This window comes from Alternaria ventricosa (assembly GCF_023758065.1).
Source record: "Alternaria ventricosa strain BMP 2768 chromosome Unknown scaffold_5, whole genome shotgun sequence".
Classification (NCBI taxonomy): Eukaryota; Fungi; Ascomycota; class Dothideomycetes; order Pleosporales; family Pleosporaceae; genus Alternaria; species Alternaria ventricosa.
The window spans coordinates 572,666-596,009 of record NW_026055685.1 but is presented as its reverse complement, the minus strand read 5'-3'; the positions used below and the strand labels follow the sequence as shown (position 1 = coordinate 596,009).

The following is a 23,344-nucleotide window of genomic DNA, read 5'->3' as shown; positions in this document are numbered from 1 at the left end:
TGACTTGGCGACATCTTCGCTGCCCTTCCATCCCGGCACGTGTCTTGATGTTCCGCTTCGCCCAGCATGCGTTGAGAAACTGCACGCGAATGGGCTCCCAGCCTGTTCGCGCAACCACGAGATATGCTTCAAGAAGGGCCAAGAGCCCCAAGGCCGTGGTCCCCAGTCCGCCCCCAGCTCCTCCGCCTCCCCCGCCGCTGAAGATCCAGCTGCGCGAGTACCAGGAGGATTGCATACAAGCTGTGCTGTCCTACCTCGATGCCGGCCACAAACGCCTCGGTGTCTCTCTGGCGACGGGTTCCGGCAAGACTGTCATTTTCACCCACCTCATCGACCGCATAGCCGCCACTGGCGACGCTTCCCAGACGCTCATCCTCGCCCATCGCCGCGAACTCGTCGAACAGGCTGCGCGCCACTGCAGCCTTGCGTACCCCGATAAACATGTAGACATCGAGATGGGCAACAATCAGGCCTCTGGTGCTGCCGACATAACCGTCGCCTCCATACAGAGCATCACGTCGGGTGGACGATTGGACAAGTTTGACCCTTCGCGCTATAAGCTCGTACTGGTGGACGAGGCACATCACATCGTCAGCCAGACATATCTCGACGTCTTGGAGCATTTCGGACTAAGACATGCGACCGACTGGACCAAGTCAAACGCTCCTGCCCTCGTCGGCGTCTCGGCCACCTTTTCGCGCTTCGACGGAAGGAAGCTGGGAGCTGTCATTGACCACATCGTCTATCACCGGTATGACATCAGCTTTACCGAGTATAGACCCAGACTGACATACGTAGTGACTATGTAGATATGATCGATGAGAACTGGCTTTCCGATGTCATCTTTACAACAGTCGAGATCAAGGCCGATTTGACCAAAGTGGGCACTGGCGCTGGTGGCGACTTCCAAACCGGCGCCCTCTCTACAGTCATCAACACTGCTGAGACGAACGAGCTCGTCGTCAAGACCTGGCTAGCAAAGGCAAGGGACCGACACTCGACCCTCATATTCTGCGTCGACCTCAGCCATGTCACCGACTTGACCGCTAGGTTCCGCACGTCCGGCATCGATGCCCAATATGTCACCGGTGACACACCTCCAAAGATCCGCAGTGCACGTATAGACGCTTTCAGAAACGGCGATTTCCCGGTGCTGCTGAACTGCGGTGTCTTCACTGAAGGGACCGATATTCCAAATATCGACTGCGTGCTACTAGCTCGCCCCACCAAGTCTCGTAATCTGCTCGTTCAGATGATCGGACGTGGTATGCGGTTACATAAGGACAAGCAGAACTGTCACATCATCGACATGGTCTCGGCACTTAGCACCGGAGTAGTGTCAACGCCTACGTTGTTTGGCCTCGATCCGGGCGAGATCGTCGACCAAGCAGACACTAAAAGCTTGACGAAGCTTAAAGAAAAGAAGCTTTCCGACAAGCAACGCGAAGAGGAAGCTTCCGAGCTTAGGAAGAAAACTGTCGCTAAAAAGTTACCCGGAACCGTCTCCTTCACTGAATACGACTCTGTGCATGATCTAATAGCCGATACTTCCGCCGATCAATACATACGCAATATTAGCCAGAACGCTTGGGTTGGCGTTGGCGACGGAAAGTACGTTCTCAGTGGTAATACTGGCAACTACTTAGTAATCGAACCATCCGGAGATGTCGAAGGTCATTTTATGGCCAAGTACCACTGGAAGTTGCCGGCTGATAAAATCGTCAACAGTCCCTGGGGTAGAGCGCGTGTCATTGCCGAAGGCGACTCATTCGATCATGTTGTTCATGCGGCAGACACATATGCGATTGATGCCTTCCAACACTTCTACATCTCAAAGCATCAATCATGGCGTAAGGGTCGTGCGTCGCAAGCTCAGGTCGACTTTCTGAACAAATTCCGCCCCAAAGAAGATCACTTGAAACCGGAAGATGTGAGCAAGGGCAAGGCGGGTGACATGATCACTCGCCTCAAACATGGAATTAAAAGTCGATATGACAAAGCGGGCGTGAAAGAAAGGACTGAGCAGCGCAAGAAAGCTCGCGCGGAGACCATGGAGCAACGACTCCAAGGACAAGTACGAGTCGGGCCTTTGGAGCAAGGCTCAACACTCAAAGAGAAGCTGCTTGAATAAGGCATCGCGATCTTTGCATATATCTCGCATGAGAATCTCTTCGCAGACACGATCTAGTGTCGCGGAAATAATGTTGGCTTGCAGCTCCCAGCGATAACCTCGCACTACGCTGAGTCGCTAGCCTCGGCAAGTGCGCAGCCGCGGAGAAATACAAATTCGAGCACGAAGACCTACCAGACCATTCATGGTATCTCCGACGCGTGGTTTCCTGCTCGTTTTGTGACTTATCCCTCATAAGCTGGAAAACAAGCAGGAAACCACGCGTCAGAGATACTATGAGTGGTCTGGTGTACTATGGTTGTTGAGTTGAGAAACACTGCAGCCAAGGCTTACTTCGGACGCGTGATTTCCAGCTTAGAGCTATAGTCAGAGTGTGCTGTTGCAAGGCTGAGAAGAAAGATTCAATGATTTAAAAACTAAAATCGTTGAATCTTTCTTCTCAGCCATGCAATAGCGCACTCTAGCTATGGCTCTAAGCCAGAAAACAAGCAGGAATATGTCGCGTCTATTTCGCATGCGACGAAATATCAACCGGGTCTTTTTCGATACATTCGACTCTGCAGAAGAGTGACAAATGTCATGTCTGCAGACCACAATCTGTTCGCAATAGTCCCAATACCAGAATTGTTACACGCGATTTCGCCCTGTGAGCACTAGGAAGTTTCAAAAATTCGCGCAATATTGGCAACTACCGTGCATCAAACAAGATCAAAGAATGCGCCAGTCTAGCATCTCTAGAGCGACCGATCATCCGCTCAAGTATGGCATCTCCGCTGGATGGATGTTGGATCCACATCAAGAGCCGAGCCCCCACACCAAGTTCAGCCTTCTCGGTCCGGCTACGAACAGACTTTAGCGGCATCAAGGCCCGCTAACGCCATCGCGTACACAAATCACGCGCTATCCCCAATCTGAGCGTTAAAGATAAGCTCGCATATCAGAGCGTATCTGGTATGGTAATTCGAGATGACCGAAGCCTGGCGTTCGATGCTAGCTAGGATGATGACGGAATGCTGGATGCGATTGTTCCCCACAGATCGAAGTCGAGTTTCCGCGGTATTGCTGTGCAGCAGCTGACGTTGACCACACCGTTGACGTATCCAACTAGCTGGTTGAAGGGTGCCACTACGTTCTTAGAACACTCCGGGTTTAACATAGTATCACCAACTCCAAACAACTTCGATTGCCCCGTCTGCCTTTTGTCCGGTCTAGTCTGGTCTGGTATCTCAGCATCGTCATCTTGCCTATACGTCGCTTTGCGCATATCCTTTCCGCTCCATCGGCATAATTTCATGAATATTTCCAAACCTGTTTGATCACAGTGGCCGTCACGTATAGCACAAGCCCTATACCGATCCTACTGAATCTTCCCCAAGTCTCGGTACCCCATCTCCTAGTCACGCATCATGAGCGTGGCAACTCAAAACCCGGCGGGAGTGCCCGTCCCTCCTGCCCATGAACATCAGCCACAGCCACATGCCGCATCGAAATCGATACAATTGCCGCCATCACCACCAGAGACCGTGAACGGAGACGACACCAAGTCTACCACTTCGACATCAGAACCAGACTTTCCGCTTCCACCGCCAGCAAATACTCCACCACAAGTTCTGGACGTTGATAAACCCACCCCGGACGCGCATGTACCAAGAGACCCAAGACTAATCCGGCTAACGGGTGTTCATCCTTTCAATACCGAAGCACCGTTGACGGACTTATTCAACGAGGGTTTCTTGACTAGCCCAGAGCTGTTCTATGTGCGAAACCATGGCGCGGTACCTGATGTACAAGATGCAGAGTGTCTTGATTGGGAGTTCTCGGTTGAAGGGTATGTTGCGCTATAAAGAGATGATGTCTAGATGCTAAACATCCATTAGTCTAGTAGCCAACCCCCTCAAAATCACCCTGCGACAGTTGCTTGAGGAATACGAGAATGTTACATATCCCGTAACTCTAGTCTGCGCTGGTAACAGGCGGAAAGAGCAAAATGTCGTGAGGAAGAGCAAGGGATTTTCTTGGGGCCCAGCCGGCGTTTCAACAGCGCTATTCACTGGCGTAGTCATGAAAGACATCATTGAGCGCGCGAAGCCATTACGGAAAGCGAAATACGTGTGCATGGAAGGTGCTGACAAACTGGTAAGTCGCATTTCTGTGGACAATGTACAAGGTCTAATACTATGCGTAGCCCAACGGATACTACGGTACATCGGTGAAACTCAACTGGGTTATGGACCCAAACCGGGGCATCATGTTGGCGCACAAGATGAATGGCGAGATGCTGAGACCTGATCACGGCAAGCCGTTAAGAGCCGTGATACCGGGACAGATTGGTGGCCGAAGCGTGAAGTGGTTGAAGAAGTTGATCGTCACGGCTGAGCCAAGCGACAACTGGTACCACATCTACGACAACCGAGTGCTACCGTATGTGCCTTGGACTCGGAAATGAAATCAAGACTAACATTTTCCAGTACCACTGTCGACCCAGATGAGGCAGCGAAGAACGCGAAATGGTGGATGGACGATCGCTACGCCATCTATGATCTCTCACCCAATTCGGCTATTGCATGCCCCGCCCACGAAGAGAAGCTGGCCTTATCTTCAAGTCCTGAATCGTACAACATTCGGGGTTACGCCTACAGTGGTGGTGGACGACGTGTGACAAGATGCGAACTATCGCTCGACAAAGGAAAGACATGGCGACTTGCGAAGATCGATTACGCAGAAGACAAGTACCGGGCCTTTGAAGACCGACAATTATACGGCGCAAGATTGGACATGGACTGGCGCGAAACGAGCTTCTGCTGGTGCTTCTGGAATCTGGAGATTAGCACTGCCGAGCTGAAAGAGGCCGACGATATCGTGGTGCGGGTGATGGACGAAGCGATGTGCGTTCAGCCAAGAGACATGTACTGGAGTGTGTTGGGCATGATGAACAACCCATGGTTCCGAATAGTTATTCACAAGGAAGACAACATACTCCGATTTGAGCATCCGACGCAACCCGCTTTAATGCCTGGTGGTTGGATGGAGCGCGTCAAAAAGGCCGGTGGGAATCTCACGAACGGATACTGGGGCGAGAAGATTGGAGGTGAAGAGCCAGAACATGCTGCCATCGAGGAGGCGAAAGAGATCAAAACGACGAAAGACGGGGTTGACAAGGTCATCGAGATCGATGAGCTGCGGCAGCACGACAAGGCTGAGAACCCATGGTTCGTGGTCAACGGTGAAGTATACGACGGCACTCCTTTCCTGGATGGCCACCCGGGCGGTGCGCAGAGCATCATAAGCGCAGCGGCCCAGGATGCCACAGATGAGTTCATGGCGATTCGTGAGTTCCACATCACCGAAACAAACGGCACAACCCCGGCTAACAATAAGCAGACAGCGAAACAGCCAAAGCCATGATGCCAGACTACCACATCGGCACCCTCTCAGAAGCCTCCCGCAAACTCCTTTCAGAACCCGAACATATCCCCGAATCCACCACTCCGCGCCCCATCTTCCTCGACCCCCGCAACTGGCGCAAAACCCTCCTCCACTCCAAGACAAAAGTCTCCTGGGACACACGCATTTTCCGCTTCAAGCTCGACCACCCAGACCAAGCGCTCGGCCTACCCACTGGCCAACACCTGATGATCCGTCTCCGCGATCCCGTCACACGCGAAGCCATAATCCGCTCCTACACACCCATAAGCCAAACCACGCAAACCGGCTACTGCGACGTCCTCATCAAAGTCTACGCCGACACACCCCACCGCGCCGGCGGCAAAATGACAAAAGCCCTCGACTCCATCCCCACAGGCCACTGGGTCGATTTCAAAGGCCCCATCGGCAAATTCGAATACCTAGGCCGCGGTCTCTGTGCCGTCAACGGCAAAGAGCGGAAAGTAAAACGTTTCTTCATGATCTGCGGCGGCAGTGGCATCACGCCCATTTTCCAGGTTCTACGCGCTGTCATGCAGGATAAAGAGGATGCTACGCATTGTACTGTTCTCAACGGCAACCGGCTAGTGGAAGATATACTGTGCAGAGAGGATTTGGATGCTTTTGCTAGGGATAACGCGGAGAGGTGTAAGTTGTTGTATACGTTGACGCAAGGGCCGGAGGATTGGCAGGGGCTGAGGGGGCGGATTGGCAAGGAGTTGTTGGGGGAGCATTGTGTTAGGGATGGAGGCGAGAGTTTGGTGTTGATCTGTGGGCCTGAGGCGTTGGAGAAGGCGGCGCATAAGGCGTTAAATGAGCAGGGTTGGAAGGATGAGGAGTTGATGTTCTTCTAGTGTCGATGTTGTTGTTTGAGGAGTTTGGAGGCATTGGAGGGGTTGGGATATATATCATTTCGGTCCATTCACTGTATATAAAGTCGCGTTTCTCGAATTACATGCACTGCATTTGCTTGAAGAGCCAAAGTATGCCATACTACAAGCATGCCTTCAACAATTCTATCACCAAGTCCTTTACTCGCTCCCATCACGTGGAAGGTCAAGACCAGTTTCTCCATGACGTCGCACTTTACCCGCCCATCTCGATCACCCTTCATGCCATCACCCTCCAAGCCAAACCACACATGTACAATGACATCCCCCGGAGACCATCAACCACAAAACCGCATCTCCGTCCTCTGCCCTCCTGATAACGAAGCGAGACACCCCCTGTCGCCAAGCCGCCTAGCTCGCGATAAGGAACACCCAACCACCCGACGCGTCTCCACATCACACATGTCTTGAAATCTCCACGGAGAACGCGTCTCCATCGCCCCCCAGTAACGTTAATGAGCAATGTCAATTGCTTGACTGGACGCGCACACGGTATCCTTGTCGTTCATTACTGCCGCAGGACGGGAGCTAGGATGCTGTACAGACAGTTGCAGGGGGAAGGAGCAACCCCGCTGCGTTACGATGCATTTCCGCGACCACCGCGGGGCATGCGTGATTGGGAGATGGGATGATTGAGCTATCTATCCTTCGTATGTGGCGGAGGGGTTGGCGCGGGAGGGCAAAGCGCGCGTTGGGTCGACGCGCGGGAGATGTTCGTGCCACGGAGTTGTTGGTTGCGGCTATTGAGGTATCTTTGATCTACTGATTCTACTCGTTGAAGTCATCTTTTGCCTTTGCCATCTTTTCTTCTCCCAGACTTCTGTGTTTTACTCTCCTTGGAGTGAGTGTTGCAGTTTGAGCTTACGCATACGCATTGTGGTATCTTGTGCCCTCTTGGCTGAGTGTACTAGTTCGACTACTTGCTTCAGAGGTATATTCACATACCAGGGGCTTTGATAGCCTTTACACACATCATGGCGGAGACGGAGCCAATCGTCACACAAGGCATCGAGCCTTCATCTGGCGAATCACACTCTCCGCCTGGCGACCGCCATATCACAGCGACATGGGGGTCGAAAGACGGCAACATATCGAATGCGGAGTGGAACGATGCGGAAGCTAACAAGCTGCCTGAGAAGGTAGCTGATCTGGAGAAGAAGGGCGAGATCAACGATCAGCATCCACGGAAGAAGATTGTGGTTGTTGGATTGGGTATGGTGGGCATTGCATTTATGTAAGTCGACAAGCCTTTTGAGATGAAAGAGTAACAGCTAACTCGTCCAAGCGAGAAACTCATGAAGTACGATGTGAAGCGGAGAGACTACGACGTGGTTGTCATTGGTGAAGAACCACATCTTGCATACAACCGCGTCGGCTTGACGAGCTTTTTCCAACATCGGAAAGTCGAGAATCTATATCTCAACCCCAAGGAATGGGTAGGTTCAGCATCAAGCAAGGACGAAGTGTGGGCGGCTAACTTCATCCCAGTATGCATCAATGCCGGAAGGCTCGTTGAACTACCATCTCAACACCCTCGTCACCGAAATAAACTCCACCGAGAAGAACGTCAAGACCTCATCCGGCGAAACGGTACCATACGATATCTTGGTCCTGGCAACAGGATCCGATGCGCTCCTCCCACGACATACACCAGGCCATGACGCGAATGGCGTATTCGTATACCGCACAATCGAAGATCTACAAAGACTCATCGAATTTTCTGCGACAAGGAAAGGCACAACAGGCGCTGTAGTCGGTGGTGGTCTGCTAGGTCTGGAAGCCGCACACGCGATGATGGACCTTGAAGATTTCGCGAAAGTGAAGCTCATTGAGCGGAATCGATGGGTGCTATCGAGACAACTGGATGGCGATGCAGGCGGTATGGTCGTCGAACAGGTCCGCGCTTTGGGCTTGGATGTCATGCTAAGCAAGAGGGTGGGCAAGATCTTGACAACCGAGGACAACTTCGTCAAGGGTGTAGTGTTTGAGGATGGTGATGAGATGGAGTGCTCGTGCATTTGCTTCGCGGTGAGTGATGTTGAACTGCGTAACAACGACAAAGACTGACTTTAGCAGATCGGTATCAAATCAAGAGACGAGCTCGCCCGGAAAGCAGGTATCAAATGCGCCGATCGAGGAGGTGGTATCGTGGTCGGCCCTGACCTAGCGACTTCACAACCGGACATCTACGCCGTAGGCGAATGCGCCAGCTGGGAGAACCAAACATTTGGTCTCATCGCTCCTGGTGTCGAGATGGCAGATGTCCTCGCCTTCAACCTCACACAAGCGAAAGCACACGCGCCGCGCAAGTTCAAAGCACCTGATCTAAGCACTAAACTCAAGCTGCTGGGTGTCGAAGTCGCGAGCTTCGGCGACTTTTTCGCGGATCGCGACGGTCCTAAGAACATGCCTGGACGGCCACGAGCTGAGAAGAAAGATGCCACTGGAGCGACGCCGAGAGATCGAGTTAAGAACTTGACTGATGGGCCAGCGCCACCACCGGTCAAGGCCCTGACATACAAGGATCCATTCCAACAAGTGTACAAGAAGTATCTGTTTACCATGGACGGAAAGTACCTGTTGGGTGGCATGATGATCGGCGACACGAAAGACTACATCAAGCTGGTGCCCATGGTGAAGAACCAGAAGCAGTTGGAGATGGCGCCAAGTGAGCTTATCGTTGGTGCGCAGAAGGGCGACGACGATGGTTCAGATCTGTAGGTTGTACTGCGCTCATACAAGAACGTTGTACTAACATCACATAGATCCGGCGACACTCAGATCTGCTCATGTCACAACGTTACGAAGGACGATGTGGTCAATGCCACCAAGGACGGAACATGCAAGAGCATCGGCGACGTCAAGTCTTGCACCAAAGCCGGCACCGGATGCGGAGGCTGCATGCCGCTCGTACAAACCATCTTCAACAAGACCATGGCTTCCATGGGCAACGAAGTCAAGAATCACCTCTGCCCACATTTTGAATACTCGCGCGCCGATCTCTTCAACATCATCTACGTTAAGGGCCTGAAGGACTTTGCTGCCGTCATGAAAGAGGCTGGAAAAGATCCAAACTCTTTGGGTTGCGAAGCCTGCAAGCCGACCATTGGAAACATCGTCGCTTCGCTGTACAACAAGCATCTACTGGAAGTCAACAACAGGGGTCTCCAAGATACTAATGACAGATTTCTGGCCAACATTCAGCGCAACGGCACGTTTTCAGTCGTTCCACGAGTCTCAGGTGGTGAGATTACCCCGGAGAAGCTGATCGTCATCGGTACCGTCGCGAAGAAGTACAACCTCTACACCAAGATCACCGGTGGTCAACGTATCGACATGTTCGGCGCACGGAAACAAGACCTCCCTGACATCTGGCAAGAGCTCATCGATGGCGGTATGGAGTCTGGCCATGCATACGCAAAGTCACTACGAACAGTCAAGTCATGTGTCGGTACTACATGGTGCCGATTCGGCATTGGTGACAGTGTGGGCATGGCGGTGCGTCTGGAAGAGCGCTACAAGTCCATCCGCGGACCCCACAAGATCAAGGGTGGTGTGTCCGGCTGCGTACGCGAGTGCGCTGAAGCACAGAACAAGGACTTTGGTCTCATCGCGACAGAGAAGGGCTTCAACATCTTCGTTGGCGGCAACGGTGGCGCGAAACCACGACACTCGGAGCTACTCGCCAAGGACGTGCCACCAGACGACGTAGTTCCCATCCTCGACCGCTACCTATCCTTCTACATCCGCACTGCCGACAAGCTCCAAAGAACAGCACGCTGGATGGAGAATCTCCCCGGAGGTATCAAATACCTCCAAGAAGTCATCCTCGAAGACAAGCTAGGCATCTGCGCAGATCTCGAGAAGCAGATGGAAGACCTCGTCGGCACTTTCTTCTGCGAATGGACCGAAGTACTCAAAGACCCCAAGAAGCGTTCTTGGTTCTCTCAATTCGCAAACACATCCGAAACCATTGTCGACACCATCGAACCGACCCAAGAGCGCGGTCAAGAACGGCCCTCATACTGGCCCAAAGACTCCATCACAGAAGACTTCCGCGGCACAAAATGGACAGAACTATCCTGGCAGCCCCTCGTCAAAGCCGAAGAGTTCAAAGACGCAGACACAGGCGACAGCAAAGCCATCAAGCGCGGCGACACGCAACTCGCCGTCTTCAAGGTCCGCGGCAAATACTACTGCACCCAGCAAATGTGTCCGCACAAGCGCGCCTTCGTCCTCTCCGACGGCCTCATCGGCGACGACCTCGCCAACAACAAACTCTGGGTCAGCTGCCCGTACCACAAGCGCAACTACGAACTCTCCGGCGACAACGCGGGCAAATGCGCAAACGACGAGAGCGTGAACATTGCTGTTTTCCCTATCGAGGAACGCGGTGATGGGTGGTTGTATGTCAAGCTGCCCAGTGTGGAGGAACTGGATAGTGTGCTTGGTACGAGTAAGTTTAAGATCAAGAAGAGTGAGACGGAAGATCCGTTTGTGGCGCTGGATAAGAAGTTGCAGAGGATGCAGTTGAAGGGGAGGAAAGGCATGCAGGTTTCGCATCTTGAGGGTGGGTTGGGGGAGAAGGCGAAGGCCGCGCAGATACTTGCTGGTGGGGAGAGGGGGGCTGGGGGCTTGGACTGGTAGTGTACGCGTGCGATTTGAGCATATCTAGGATGGCGTCGTGGTGTTTGTTTGTATATATGATTCCCATCATTGGATTTGTACAAGAATAGATACATCACTCTTGCGTTCAATCGTTTCCACCTTCATTGCTGGCTATGAGATTGACTTGTGCAGTCCTGTGATCGCCTCAGCCTCTGCATGCTTGCTCCCAGTTCTTTGGTACAATAGCGCTATGGGTTAGGGATCTCTTGACCCGCCGATGGGTGTTCGATTATGCATCATTATTCAAGCTCGATGCTTCAGCCCTGTTCATAGTGTTGGGTTGTACGTGGCACCTATCGGTGGCTTTCAGTATCGATGTAGCTGCTGGTCCTGAGCTATTTTCCCAGCTGTATGGTTGTTGACATGGTGATATCTTCACTAGAATAGCTCCGCGCGTTGTTGCCGATCGGATGGTGAGCGTTCCACCCGCAGTCATGTGGCACGAGTATGAACGTAGTGGTTGACATGTGATAGTGGTACATGCTCGCAGTCGGTTTCTGAAAACTCACTGCTGTTCGTTCCAAAGTGGTTGCATACCAGTTGCTCCATTCCGCCCGGATTCGAAATCCGAAGTGCACTGGGCGTTTAACATAGTGTTGTATCTTCCCCGCATGGAGTCGCCGTAGCTGTCTACACGTGGAGATGATGAACCTGAATCAACGGTGACGCTGTCGTGATCAGACTAGGCAAGCTGTCATAGCAAGCTGACGGTGTAGTACATGATGCTCATCGGCTGACTAACAAAATGGGGAATGACCATAGGTTCCCCTTTCGAGTATTGTGCATATGTACCTTGCCTAGTCGTGCAGCGCAGCTGTGATGTCCGGAACATTAGTTGCAGGTGTCGTGTTTACGGTCGGGCTGGTACGGTGCGATCCGGTACACAAAGGACTAACCTGAATCTTGACTAGATAGAACGTGGTTGGGAGGATGAGGCTAAAGTCTGACAGGGAGTCTTTGTGAGATCAGTTGATCAAATTCCCATTATGCTCTTCGTCGTACAAAGAGTATCGCATGACTCCCTCAGTGTAGAAGGCCCCGATAATCGCCAGTACCTTTTTACATTTCCCCCATACCACCCAGGCACCCGGTAGCAGTGGCAGCCCCGGAATTGATCATATGGGTACAGTGACCGTTGACTAGTCATATCCTGGCCTCACGTTTGACACAGGTAATCCGTAAGAGTGTCTGCCCATAATCGTATCAAAGTTTGCTCCGATGTAGGCGTCTCTTCGCATGTAGCTCAGCCCACGCTGACCGCCAGGGCTCTCAGCCTTGGATACCGCCTTGACCTAGGAATGCCAACGCGGCATTCAAGTAGCTTGTTTGGGCATAGAGTAGTGGCTGGGGCTGTTGAGAAAACTCCCAAGCGCAGTTAACTGCGTACTTCTCAGTTTTCGCATGTGAACTAAGCTTTTGTTGAGATCCTGCACTCATCCTAGCCGATCAGATTAAATCGATCAACATGAACGGCTTTCTATTAAGTGGACTTAGCTTCGATTTCACAAGTAAAGAAAGAGCCCGATAGAGCCGACAGGCTCACTGTCGGTCCATTACAGTGATATACGGTGTCGCATCAGGGCGTAGCATAATGCACACCGCTGGAGGGATGATGAAGACAGGGCGCACGACATGCTCGATTGGATTTCCGTGGACTGGAACAAACCTCCGGTACCAAACGACTGACGTGTCTCTGTTACCGTTACACTGTACCGAGAAGCAAGGGGCTCGTGTGGTCTTACTGGCTACTTTCGTCGTCATTGGAAGCAAACACCTCCACAGTCTTGTGACACCCAGAAGGTCCGTGAATGTGGTCACTTGGCTTGCGAGGCAATGCCACTCTCACCGGTACTTGATGGGTATATAGAGACTGGCTTCTGTATCAGGTACCGTAAATGGCCCAGTCAACCTTATTCTCAGCCAACAGTCAAAACCTCCTTTTCAGTTCCCCAGCAACATCTCTTTAACACGCATCGGCGTTATCCACATACCAGCATTCAAAACATGAGGATACAATTTAGCAGGCACCGTTCCATCTCCGTGGATCGTCAGACGTTTTCTGCTTGGTTTCCTCAGTTATCGAGCATGCAGAATGTCGACGGAGACGACCTTGTGGACAATCTCGAAGCCCGTTTCACACTTCGCTACGGCATAACGAGGCTGAATATCGAGAATACCCTCACGGAGCTGTTCACGAGACTTGGGCAGCACTCATACATTGACCAAGGGCAAAAGCAAATGCGCCTTGTTCAGGTCCTGGCCACTCAATCGTTCATGGATGCCAAAAGCCGTTATCATTCCAAAGGTCTTCGAAGAGTGCGGCAGATGTTCATTATACTGTCGTATCTAGCAGCTGAACATGGGTCTTTTTTGCTCGCTGAAGCACTCACTTACTTCTGGGTGAATAACGAACCTGTGCTATCGCAAGAGTCGTCGAAATATCATGGAGACTGGTGGAGGGCTTTGGCGAAGGTACAAGAGGCACTGGAAGAACCTACGACGAGGGAACTCGAGCCCTTCGCCATTATGCCATACGCTGGTTTTCACCGTGGTCGCGCTCCCCGAGCCTTGCCGTGGCCCAGTCACAGAGCGCGATCATTGCCTGTCATACGGCGTCGTCACAGTCCCGATATGCGCGTCGCCATCCCAACGTATCCGAGCTCTGGTTGGGCATCGCCAATAATGTCGTCCGTAGGATATCCGAGAGGCGATTACTTTGACGAGCTTCAGAACCTTCAGTGGCAGCAAAGCGAAATGGACATGAAGTTGGACAGTGTTGATGGGAAACTGGATGCCCTGCTTGATGGATATGGTTATGGTTACTACTGAGCAAGAGTCTCGCTTCTCTGGTCTCGACTAGAGGTTGCATTGATCTGCCGTTCTGTGATAGCCCGTATGAAGGACCATCGGGTTGACGAAAAGGCGAACGTTCGACTGTCGACATTGACGATCCGATCTGTACCATACGCGAGAGTTGGGCTGATTCAAGAAGTGTAGCGAAACTGAGATGGAGCATGGAGATGGTTTTTGGCAGGCAGGCTCTACGTGTCGTGGGGTACTCTAGCGAGATGTTGCATTTACGGCCTGTTTTCCAAATTACGTAGCTTTTAGATAGTGAGGTGGAAGCCTTGTCTGGCATCTCAGGCATATTCTGCCATTCTCTCAGCAGCCTGTCAGCCAGAGAGTCCAGGGAGAAAATGGATCACGTATCCCGAAATCATATCAAATGATGCACCATGCGTTTGATGTTGCTTCCCGTATCACAGATGGAACCTGCTTTTCGTAAATGCGTGCACGAAAAGGCGTACATCGATTCGTACTGTCGTAAGGCGATGGTACTGTAAGCCAGATCATAGCGTAAGCAGTAATTGGCTATGATAGTATGAGGCGGCCACGCGCGTTGTCGAAGCAAACTTGTGCGACTGTTCAACGTATTCGTCTGTCTGTCAATCGATCGGAAGGGCTGACGGCAGACCTAGTGCTCAAGGCTGTTGAGCATATAATGAAACCAGCGGCCTGCCGAGCGAAATTTCTTCGGTCTTTTGTACCACCATCCTTTCCTCCCAACACATCATCGATATCGTTCGCGCGATACTGTCTCGTGTCCGAAAAAGAGACTGTAGATCCATGTGGGATACTGTCACGATCAGACTCGCTACCAATGTAGTCCTCCACCCCAGTCTGGACGGATTGCGGAAGTGGCTTCCAGATGTCGCTCACAACCTGGGATTTGCCAGAACATTCGACAGCCGGCGCCTGATATCACAGATGGCTGAGGCTTTCTCCAAGGACCTGCAGTATCCCATCACATCCGACACTATCGTTACAACTCTTGAGCAGTTCATCGGGGTTCTTGCGCCAAAGTCCAATTTTGCTGCTTCAACCCGAACACGCCTATATGAGCATATGAAGGACTGTCTCAAGAAAGACTTGGGCGTCATGGAAATCTCGGGCCTTCGCCGCAGCAGGCACCGCTTTCTGACATTTTGCCTAGTCGCCCAGACCACTCGATCGCATGCATTGGCCGCGTCCATGGCGGGTTTCCTGCAAGGTCACCTACACGAAGTCGTGTACAATGAACAACCTGGAATGCGGAGGGAGTGGTACATGGGCCTCAGTGCATTGGAAGGCTTGGTATCAGAGCGAACCCTGGAGCAGCTGTTACGCTGTTTCCCGAGTACTGTCGGCCGATCATACGAGATCAGGCGGCAACCAGCATACTACGACCCACGCGCTGAGTTCATGGTGAAGCGGCAGCACTATCCGTTTTTCGGCCATCAAGGCGGGAGAATACCACTGATGCTCGAAGACCCAAGAGATAAATGGCTACCTGTTGATGGTCTTCATCGGCACCGAAATCGTCATCACTATCCTCGAGTCGCATACCCATGGATTCAGCGGAATGGACATTGTGATGATGTCGGAAAGCTACAGTATCAGCAGGAAAGGATATACTCTAAGCTCAATCATATTGGTCAAAAGCTCGACGGCTTGTCGTGAAGCTCGGGTAAATTTGTTGCTGTATGCCGCCGCTCGGTGACCTACGGCCGCAGACCGTGATGAGTTTCATGGCCTTTCAAGAGGGTTGCCTGCCTCGTACGACCAACGGCGCTCAGGTGTAGCGTAGCGACTTGCTTTGTATTCCCGGGAAAGACGGGTCGCAGGTGATTCATAGTTGGCAGGGAAGATGGACTTTGACGAGCGATTCGACGTTGTGGCCGAACTGTGCACACATGCTTGATCATTGTTCTGTTATCGGATTGTATCAGATTTACTGATTCGTACCTGGAACGATTAGTTGGCATAGAAGTAGCATGAGGTTCCTCACAAACTTACTGCTACATCCTTATGTTGCGCAGAACATCACACCCACTCTCCTGTGATTATACACTATGCTCCATGCGCCTCGCTAAATCAAATCATGTCCCCTGAACGTCTAGAATACCGTCCTACCCACGATCCCATCACTGGAGCTATGCCATCACCTCAAATAGTGAATGACCAGCCAGCAGAACAGAAAGAAGACGACAACTCCACCCCAAAATATCCACTTGTCTTGCTTCGCTCTCCTCTCAACCATGCGTATCGTGTCGCCACTGATACCCAGGGTGTTCGCAACAGTGTATAGCCGCCTCTGTGTCCCTTTAAGCATTTCCCTCTGCTGTCCCAGATCGCCGAGAACCGTCCGCCCTCTGTCTAGGAACTCATCCAACTGCTCTGACGTCTTGTTGAAAAAGGTGTTTTCCCTCAGCACATGGCCCTCGCGGTCGTAGTCGCCACCCGCTGGAGCGCCAGCAGAATAGGGGTTCGGTCGGTAGGGAGCGTTGGGGTTGTAGGGTTGGGAAGGTGCGAACGCCGAATGTTGGGCAGAGAGATTAGGCTGTGCGTATGGATTTTCGGGGGTGGCTGTGTTGTGTGGGCGACGGCCGAGCAGTTCTGTACGCGCCTCTGTGGTTTGCTGTTCCTAGTCAGCAATTGCGCTCGCAATGCCAAAACGAGAGTCTTAGCGTCAGTTCGAAACGTACGATCTCTTCGTTTACACTTTTTATGCGCTTGAAATTTGTCCGGTACTCTTCGAGCTCAGCCCGGAAGTTCTTTAACCTCTCGTGTGCCTTTTCTGCTTTGGTTTGCACAGGCTCTTGCTTTGCAAGCTTGCCATAGTCGTCGATGGTACGCGCAAATGTGGCTAGAGACGCGTTCAGTTGGGCTTGGAGATGTGGCGATGGCGAGGCTGAGTCGGCAAACTGGTCCAAGTCTTTTCGTATCGATGTCGATTGCCGTAAGGCGTTGTTGAAGAGCGCGTTCTGTTTGCGACGTAAGTTTGTGTTGAGCAATGAGAGTTGATGAGGCGTACCATTGCGGAATATCAGGTTTGCGTCGGTTTTAAGTGATAGTGTTACTTCAGTATAGACTGGATATGTAGTGTGAGGTTTGCTACGGTGAACGTTATACTGCAGCCTTGTAGGCAGACTTTCGCGACTTGACACATTGCATCATCGCGAAGTCCGATTGCTGGACCCTCGAATGCCAAGCTTCTAGCGCGTTAGCGCTAGTGGCATTCGTAGAGCTCCCTCCAGTTCGCTCTCCATCGTTCGACATCTGGGTACTCTACCACAATGCATATAAACTTGTATCTTGACCTCACAGCTCCATGCGAAGCTGCCAGTACTCGTGTCCGATGCAGACAGCGGATCTCGGCCAGAGTATGAAACCCCTGGACCACGGTGCACCCGCCCCTCGATTCCTGGACGACGTCGCGATTACTGGTATCAAATGTGGACTCACAGGGGCTGGAGATCCGACGTCCTTTGGCTTCTACTCTGATAAGTAATCGCAGTTCACTTGTTACCCAGCTGCGCGTGCAGCTGTGATAATACCTCCGCACAAGCCACAGTCGTCAGTCCCGCCTAGTGGTCATTCTCCGTTCTACCCTTAGTCATTGCACTGCGCCCTCCTCCTTATCGGCGTTCATCTGGCCTTGTCAAGCCTTCAATCATCCGTGGTTGACGTCGTTCTTCCTTCTCCACCTGCCTAATTCGGTAATCTCCTACCCTGTCGGCAAGTAGCAGGGCTGGGTATTTACGCTTGCCGAGCCGCGGGACAGGTGCATCTCGAGAAGAGATCGCAGAAGATGATGATGGGCACCCACTGTAGACCCAGTGTGCTAACTGGCATGGGAAGTTCGTTGTAGACCACTTCCGATATGCGGATCCATGCCAAAATGTGCCGTCTTGCACGTTGGGCGACGGCGCATCTCAATTTTCGATATAAGAAGCCATTCTGCGCGCGCTGTGTAGGATGGCCATCTCTTCATCGCAGTCATTATGTTTCTCAGATCAGCACTATTCGGAAGTGCGCTGCTCTCGAGCGCCTACGCGCACGAGGTTCTTTTCGGTCGCGATCTCCCGCTACCCGTGGCAGCCAACGCGGAATCATATACCGACTGTGCCAACGCAGCATGGCCTCCGTCCAACGTCGGCACGGAGCTAATCCCGCAAGCACCAGACGATGAGATGCGAGCTATTGTGAATGAAATCAGTTCAGCAAACATCGAGGCCACGATCACCAAACTGGTATCGTTCGGAACCCGCCATACCCTCGCCACATACAACAGCTCGACGCGAGGAGTGGATGCAGCGAGAGATTGGGTAGCCTCCGAGATGCGAAAATATGCTGCGGACAGCAACGGAACGATGACAGTCGAGGTGCAAAGCTATTTGCAGGGAGTAGCCAGCAGAATCCCCTTTCCCGTGTACATCTCGAATGTGCTCGCGACAGCCAAGGGAAGCGAGAATCCTGACAGAGTATATGTCATGACCGGACATATTGACAGTCGGGTCACTGACGTGCTCAACTACGATGCCGACTCTCCCGGTGCCAACGACGACGCGAGTGGAGTTGCTAGTATGTGTATTCCGAAAGGGTTATTACAGGATCGAAGCTGACTTATACAAGTTGCGATGGAGATTGCGCGTGTTCTTGCCAAGCATCAGCCCAAGTCAACAATAATCCTTGGTGCTGTATCTGGCGAAGAGCAGGGTCTATATGGCTCCACCTATCTGGCACAAACACTCAAGAACTCTAGCACGAATGTCGAAGGCATGCTGAACTGCGACATTGTCGGTTCCTCAACTGGAGATCGCGGTCAGAAAGACCCCTACACCATTCGCGCTTTCGCTCAAGGTGTTCCGCCTCTTTCAGCCGAAAACAACATCACAGCAGCGCGACGACTCCAAATCGGTGGCGAGAACGATAGCCCTGCACGAGAGCTTGCGCGCTTTTCAGCTGAAGTCGCTGCCAACAATGCCACCGGTATGAACGTAGCCATCATCTACCGCCTGGACCGCTTTTTGCGTGGAGGTGACCACACTGGATTCCTTCAAGCGGGTTACCCTGCTATCCGCTACACCGAGCCTAACGAGAACTTCGCTCATCAGCATCAAGACTTGCGCACCGAGAACGGCACCGTCTATGGCGACCTAATTGAGTTCGTCGACTTTGACTTCACAGCACGTGTTGGCAAGGTCAATCTCGCCACGCTTTGGTCCCTCTCACAGGCTCCTGGCATGCCACGCAACGTCACCATCGACACGACAGTTCTGGACAACGACTCGCGCATCAAGTGGATCGTTTCCAATAGCACAGATGTCGCGAGCTACGAAATCGTGTGGCGAGCCACTACAGCGAGCCTGTGGACTCGCATGCTTGATGTCGGCAAAGTTGGATCAGTTGTGCTTCCACTTAGCAAGGATAATGTCATCTTCGGCGTGAGGGCCGTCGGTACGAATGGGTACAAGAGCCCGGCTGTCTATCCTTTCCCTGGATGAAGCATTGTCCCACGGAATGACGCAGGCCCGGGTTCTCTGACGAACCAGAACTGCCAGATTTACAGTATACATAACTTGTTGTACGTATCAATATATGCATCTAGCGAGTCTACGAAGACTTGGGTTCTCTACATATGACGGTATTCCCACACAGGTCCTCGCAAGCATTCCCGCTTTCGGTATGGTAGCGCCAAGCGTGACTGGGCGTTACAATATAGTGGCTGGTTCCGGGTGCAAGACACAGGCGCCGTACGAAAACTATACGAAACTTCTTATATTTGTTCACCGTTCGTCAGAAATCGAACTTCATTGTTCTGCGCGGCTCGTGTTTTGCTCGGTGTTCGTAGCCATGTCGTCTACTCACACCATAACTCAGACAGATACAAGCACCAATCGACTCCCAAGTAATGCGCTACAGGCGAGTATCGAATTTCAACATGTAGCACCAGCGAAGTTACGCGACCAAAGATGTGAACACGATGACCGAAGAAGCAGCGGCATCGAACCAGCCGCATTCCTTCCCCAACCATCAACGACGGTATCAGTAGCTGAGCGTTGGAACCACCCGAAGGCCAATGTATTCCGCACACTCGCTGTTCTCTTTGCGTTCACTATCATGGGCGCAAATGATGCCGCATACGGAGTAAGCAATACAATCCCTTGGTATATATGGTCACTATTGACGGTGACAGGCTATTATTCCTTACCTCGAGGAGTACTACGATCTAACATATGTTATCGTCTCGCTAGTTTTCCTGTCTCCGATGGGTGGATACATCAGTGCTGCACTCCTCAACGACTGGCTGCACATTCACTTTGGTCAACGGGGCATTGCTTTCCTTGGACCTGCTTGCCATCTAGTGGCGTACGTAGGCATTGTCCTTCATCCGTCATACCCCGTTCTGGTGATCTTGTTCATTTTCTCGGGATTTGGAAATGGCATTGAAGACGCAGCCTGGAACGCGTGGGCAGGTAGTTTGGCCAATGCGAACGAGGTTTTGGGGTTTGTGCATGGGATATATGGGCTGGGGGCTTTGCTTAGTCCGCTAGCTGCTACTAGCTTGATTGCGAAGCGTGGATGGCAATGGTATCAGTTTTACTACATCATGGTCAGTCGCCTCGGATGTTCGATGGATTGTTGCTAACCCTGACCAGCTTGGTGGCGCCTGCATTGAGCTTGCGACATCGCTTTGGGCATTCCGATCGTGTTCAGGCCATTTGTATCGCGAACAATCACTCCGCGTGAATGCAGAAGGTGAAAGCCGTCTTAAGCAGGCACTCAAGAGTCGCGTCACCTGGATAGCCGCTATCTTCCTCTTCGGGTATGTCGGAGCCGGCGGAGCGCTTGGAGGTTGGATCGTTACCTTCATGCGTCGGGAACGAGCAGGTGGAGATTTCGAGTCTGGCATTGTTGCGACCGGATTCTGGACTGGCATCGCTGCCGGCCGCCTTGTCTTGAGCTTCATCACACCAAAGCTTGGCGAGAAGCTCGCTGTTCTGGTACGGTCAAGATCGGATTGCAACCTGCACAAGCTAATTTCACGACAGATATACATTGTTGTCGCCACCATGTGTCAACTTATGTTCTGGCTCGTTCCTTCCTTCCACGTATCGGCCGTTTTCGTCGCACTACAAGGCTTCTCCCTCGGTCCGCTCTTTCCCGCTGTCATCGTCGCAGCGACCAAAGCTCTTCCGCCACATCTTCATGTCTCTGCGATAGGCTTTGCTGCTGCGATAGGTGTTGGCGGAGGTGCTGCGCTACCCTTTGCTATCGGATCGCTTGCTCAAGCGAAAGGCCTTGGTGTCCTACAGCCCATCATTCTGGCTGTTCTCGCAGCTCTCTTGGTTCTGTGGCTGTGCTTTCCGAAAATGGAAAAGAGAAAGACGGAAAGAGAGGTGCCACCGCTATCGCCGGAAGAGCGAAGGAAGCGGTGGCTCAACGTTGATATTGATCTTGTCGAGACCGTCAGACGCATCGTGATGAGGGCTTCGGGTGGCCAGATGGTCGCAACTGCCTAGGAACGTTAGCACATGGTGCTCATACCTCAGCCCTGGAGGGCTCTTTCCACTCCCACCCGCGCTAGTTTCATTTAGGTGTCAACAAACCGACCCTCACCCTGCCTTCTCTCACTACCTTCGACTTTCTGTCATCGCAGTCGACATCATGTCCTCAAACCCACCCGAGGCTTCATCATGCTCCATCACAGAGACATTGCGCTCTCTGAGGGCTGAAGTGGATGAGCTCGCTAAGACCCTCGCTTCCGATTCGGACTCGTCCACAGAGACGCTTGTCGGAGATACACCATCAACACAGAGTGCGGACACTTCCCCGGGAGCTGAGACAAAGTCGAGTACGCCATCGACATCAACGAACGACGCCAACCAGAACGAAACTCGCGAAGGACACCCATCCAATTCTGACGACACCGATATCGTGTATCATCCCCATCTTCGCGACGTGAACAGCATCCCCGACCTTGGTTTCACCTTGACGGAACTGGTAGATATACCCAACGACATCATCAAACAGTACTACGGCGATCGCATCCACTTCTCGAAATGGTACGCTGGCCAGCCCTATACAATGGCCTGGTGCATCAAAGCGGATGATGTACTCAATCCTATCGCTATTGTCATTCGATGGCCCAACGACTTAAGTCTTGATATCGTAAAAAAGGACGACGACGGCGACAGCATTGCCCACGTGTCAAGACACCAAGAACGGACTAACACCCTGGCGACGGCAGCCGCCAATATTCGTCTGAAATTCGGATGTGATCGAATTGGCTTCTACGACGGTGTGCGTCTGATTCTGTTCGGATTCACCGAGGATCCCGGGGGTGTCAACCTATTCGTGGGATGGTCGGATGAAATTCGCTCCAAGCTCATTGGGTTCCTAGGAGAGGCGATCAGAAACACAAACGTGCAGATGTTGAAACCGCTTACTGGATACACGCTTGAAGACTCGAATCTGGAGGCCGCAGCTCTGGGGCCTCCGCCGCAACGTTTCCTACATGACAGACATATCGACAATAGCGAGGTAAGTAGCGCGCTACTCACGTTCGGCGCCCAGTACGGTGGCTGTGCATTCAGAATCTACACAACCCCTGATGGCAAGCTCGTCAAAGCGGAAGACAGCCCACTCCCTACAGTCGACGATTCTGCGATCGCCACACCGGAAGGCGTCCTCAAATCCTCACAACACACTTTGGTCGAGTTTCTGGTCATTGCCGGTAAGGATCACTCTCCAGCCCTTAAACACAGCTACGATATTGTTCCCGACGCCATCACCTGGTATGTGCGTAAGACCGGCGAACGCAACGCGAAGGAGCTCGTTGGTATAGTTCAGTTTGCTCCTGCCGGCACAATTGTACCCGGCGATTGGGGTCTCAGGAAGCCGGACCTTACGTTCACAAATGGCGAAGGTATCGTGCGCACGGCGAAGCCCCTTCTGGAAGCCATGTTATCATTTGGACAGAAGCGGGAGTGTTATTGCTTGGCATTGTTCGATTATCACAACGTCGTCTTTGTGACGCGCTGTAAGGGAACGAAGTTGAATGGAAGCATAGCGTTGATTGGTGGGGAGAGGATTCGCAGCGGGTTCCTGCAGTGGCTGATACGAGCAGTGCAAATTGCAGTATATCATTGCGACGCAGTCGAGTGAGTCAGGCTTTTTAACACCGAGATGGATGCGCTGAATAGCTTATATTACGGAATTCTAAACCTGTACGTGTCGCATGAAAAGATTTAAGTTTTAATAAGTGAGTCGTGACTAAGACGAGGTATATTGCAACTTGGATATCATTCGAAGAATGCGACACGAACTCTACCCATCCCAGGCGTCGAGATACGTTCAGGTCTTATTCTAATTCATCGAATTACGTATATTGACCGTTCGTCAAACC

The 23,344-nt window shown here is 52.2% G+C and overlaps 7 protein-coding genes across 7 annotated transcripts; 6 read left to right on the top strand and 1 right to left on the bottom strand.

Annotated features, from left to right (window-relative positions):
- Positions 1-47: 47 nt before the first annotated feature.
- On the top strand, positions 48-2,131 carry J4E93_003571 (uncharacterized protein; the record flags this gene model as incomplete). The annotated part of the gene is made up of 2 exons (XM_049341506.1): positions 48-751; positions 799-2,131. 2 exons carry the CDS (start codon positions 48-50, stop codon positions 2,129-2,131), a joined length of 2,037 nt encoding a protein of 678 aa, XP_049201011.1.
- Positions 2,132-3,537: 1,406 nt separating this feature from the next.
- Positions 3,538-6,408, top strand: J4E93_003570 (uncharacterized protein; the record flags this gene model as incomplete). Its single annotated transcript, XM_049341505.1, has 5 exons — positions 3,538-3,959; positions 4,009-4,267; positions 4,317-4,552; positions 4,600-5,459; positions 5,513-6,408. The coding sequence occupies 5 exons, from the start codon at positions 3,538-3,540 to the stop codon at positions 6,406-6,408; spliced, it is 2,673 nt and encodes an 890-aa protein (XP_049201010.1).
- Positions 6,409-7,418: 1,010 nt separating this feature from the next.
- J4E93_003569 (uncharacterized protein) lies at positions 7,419-11,091 on the top strand (the record flags this gene model as incomplete). Its single annotated transcript, XM_049341504.1, has 5 exons — positions 7,419-7,678; positions 7,730-7,880; positions 7,933-8,472; positions 8,521-9,161; positions 9,210-11,091. The coding sequence occupies 5 exons, from the start codon at positions 7,419-7,421 to the stop codon at positions 11,089-11,091; spliced, it is 3,474 nt and encodes a 1,157-aa protein (XP_049201009.1).
- Positions 11,092-16,093: 5,002 nt separating this feature from the next.
- J4E93_003568 (uncharacterized protein) lies at positions 16,094-16,969 on the bottom strand (the record flags this gene model as incomplete). Its single annotated transcript, XM_049341503.1, has 3 exons — positions 16,094-16,570; positions 16,638-16,916; positions 16,967-16,969. 3 exons carry the CDS (start codon positions 16,967-16,969, stop codon positions 16,094-16,096), a joined length of 759 nt encoding a protein of 252 aa, XP_049201008.1.
- A 967-nt stretch (positions 16,970-17,936) lies between these two features.
- J4E93_003567 (uncharacterized protein) lies at positions 17,937-19,439 on the top strand (the record flags this gene model as incomplete). Its single annotated transcript, XM_049341502.1, has 2 exons — positions 17,937-18,516; positions 18,568-19,439. 2 exons carry the CDS (start codon positions 17,937-17,939, stop codon positions 19,437-19,439), a joined length of 1,452 nt encoding a protein of 483 aa, XP_049201007.1.
- Positions 19,440-20,517: 1,078 nt separating this feature from the next.
- On the top strand, positions 20,518-21,458 carry J4E93_003566 (uncharacterized protein; the record flags this gene model as incomplete). Its single annotated transcript, XM_049341501.1, has 2 exons — positions 20,518-20,526; positions 20,595-21,458. The coding sequence occupies 2 exons, from the start codon at positions 20,518-20,520 to the stop codon at positions 21,456-21,458; spliced, it is 873 nt and encodes a 290-aa protein (XP_049201006.1).
- Positions 21,459-21,603: 145 nt separating this feature from the next.
- On the top strand, positions 21,604-23,103 carry J4E93_003565 (uncharacterized protein; the record flags this gene model as incomplete). Its single annotated transcript, XM_049341500.1, has 1 exon — positions 21,604-23,103. One exon carries the CDS (start codon positions 21,604-21,606, stop codon positions 23,101-23,103), a length of 1,500 nt encoding a protein of 499 aa, XP_049201005.1.
- Between the last annotated feature and the right edge of the window lie 241 nt (positions 23,104-23,344).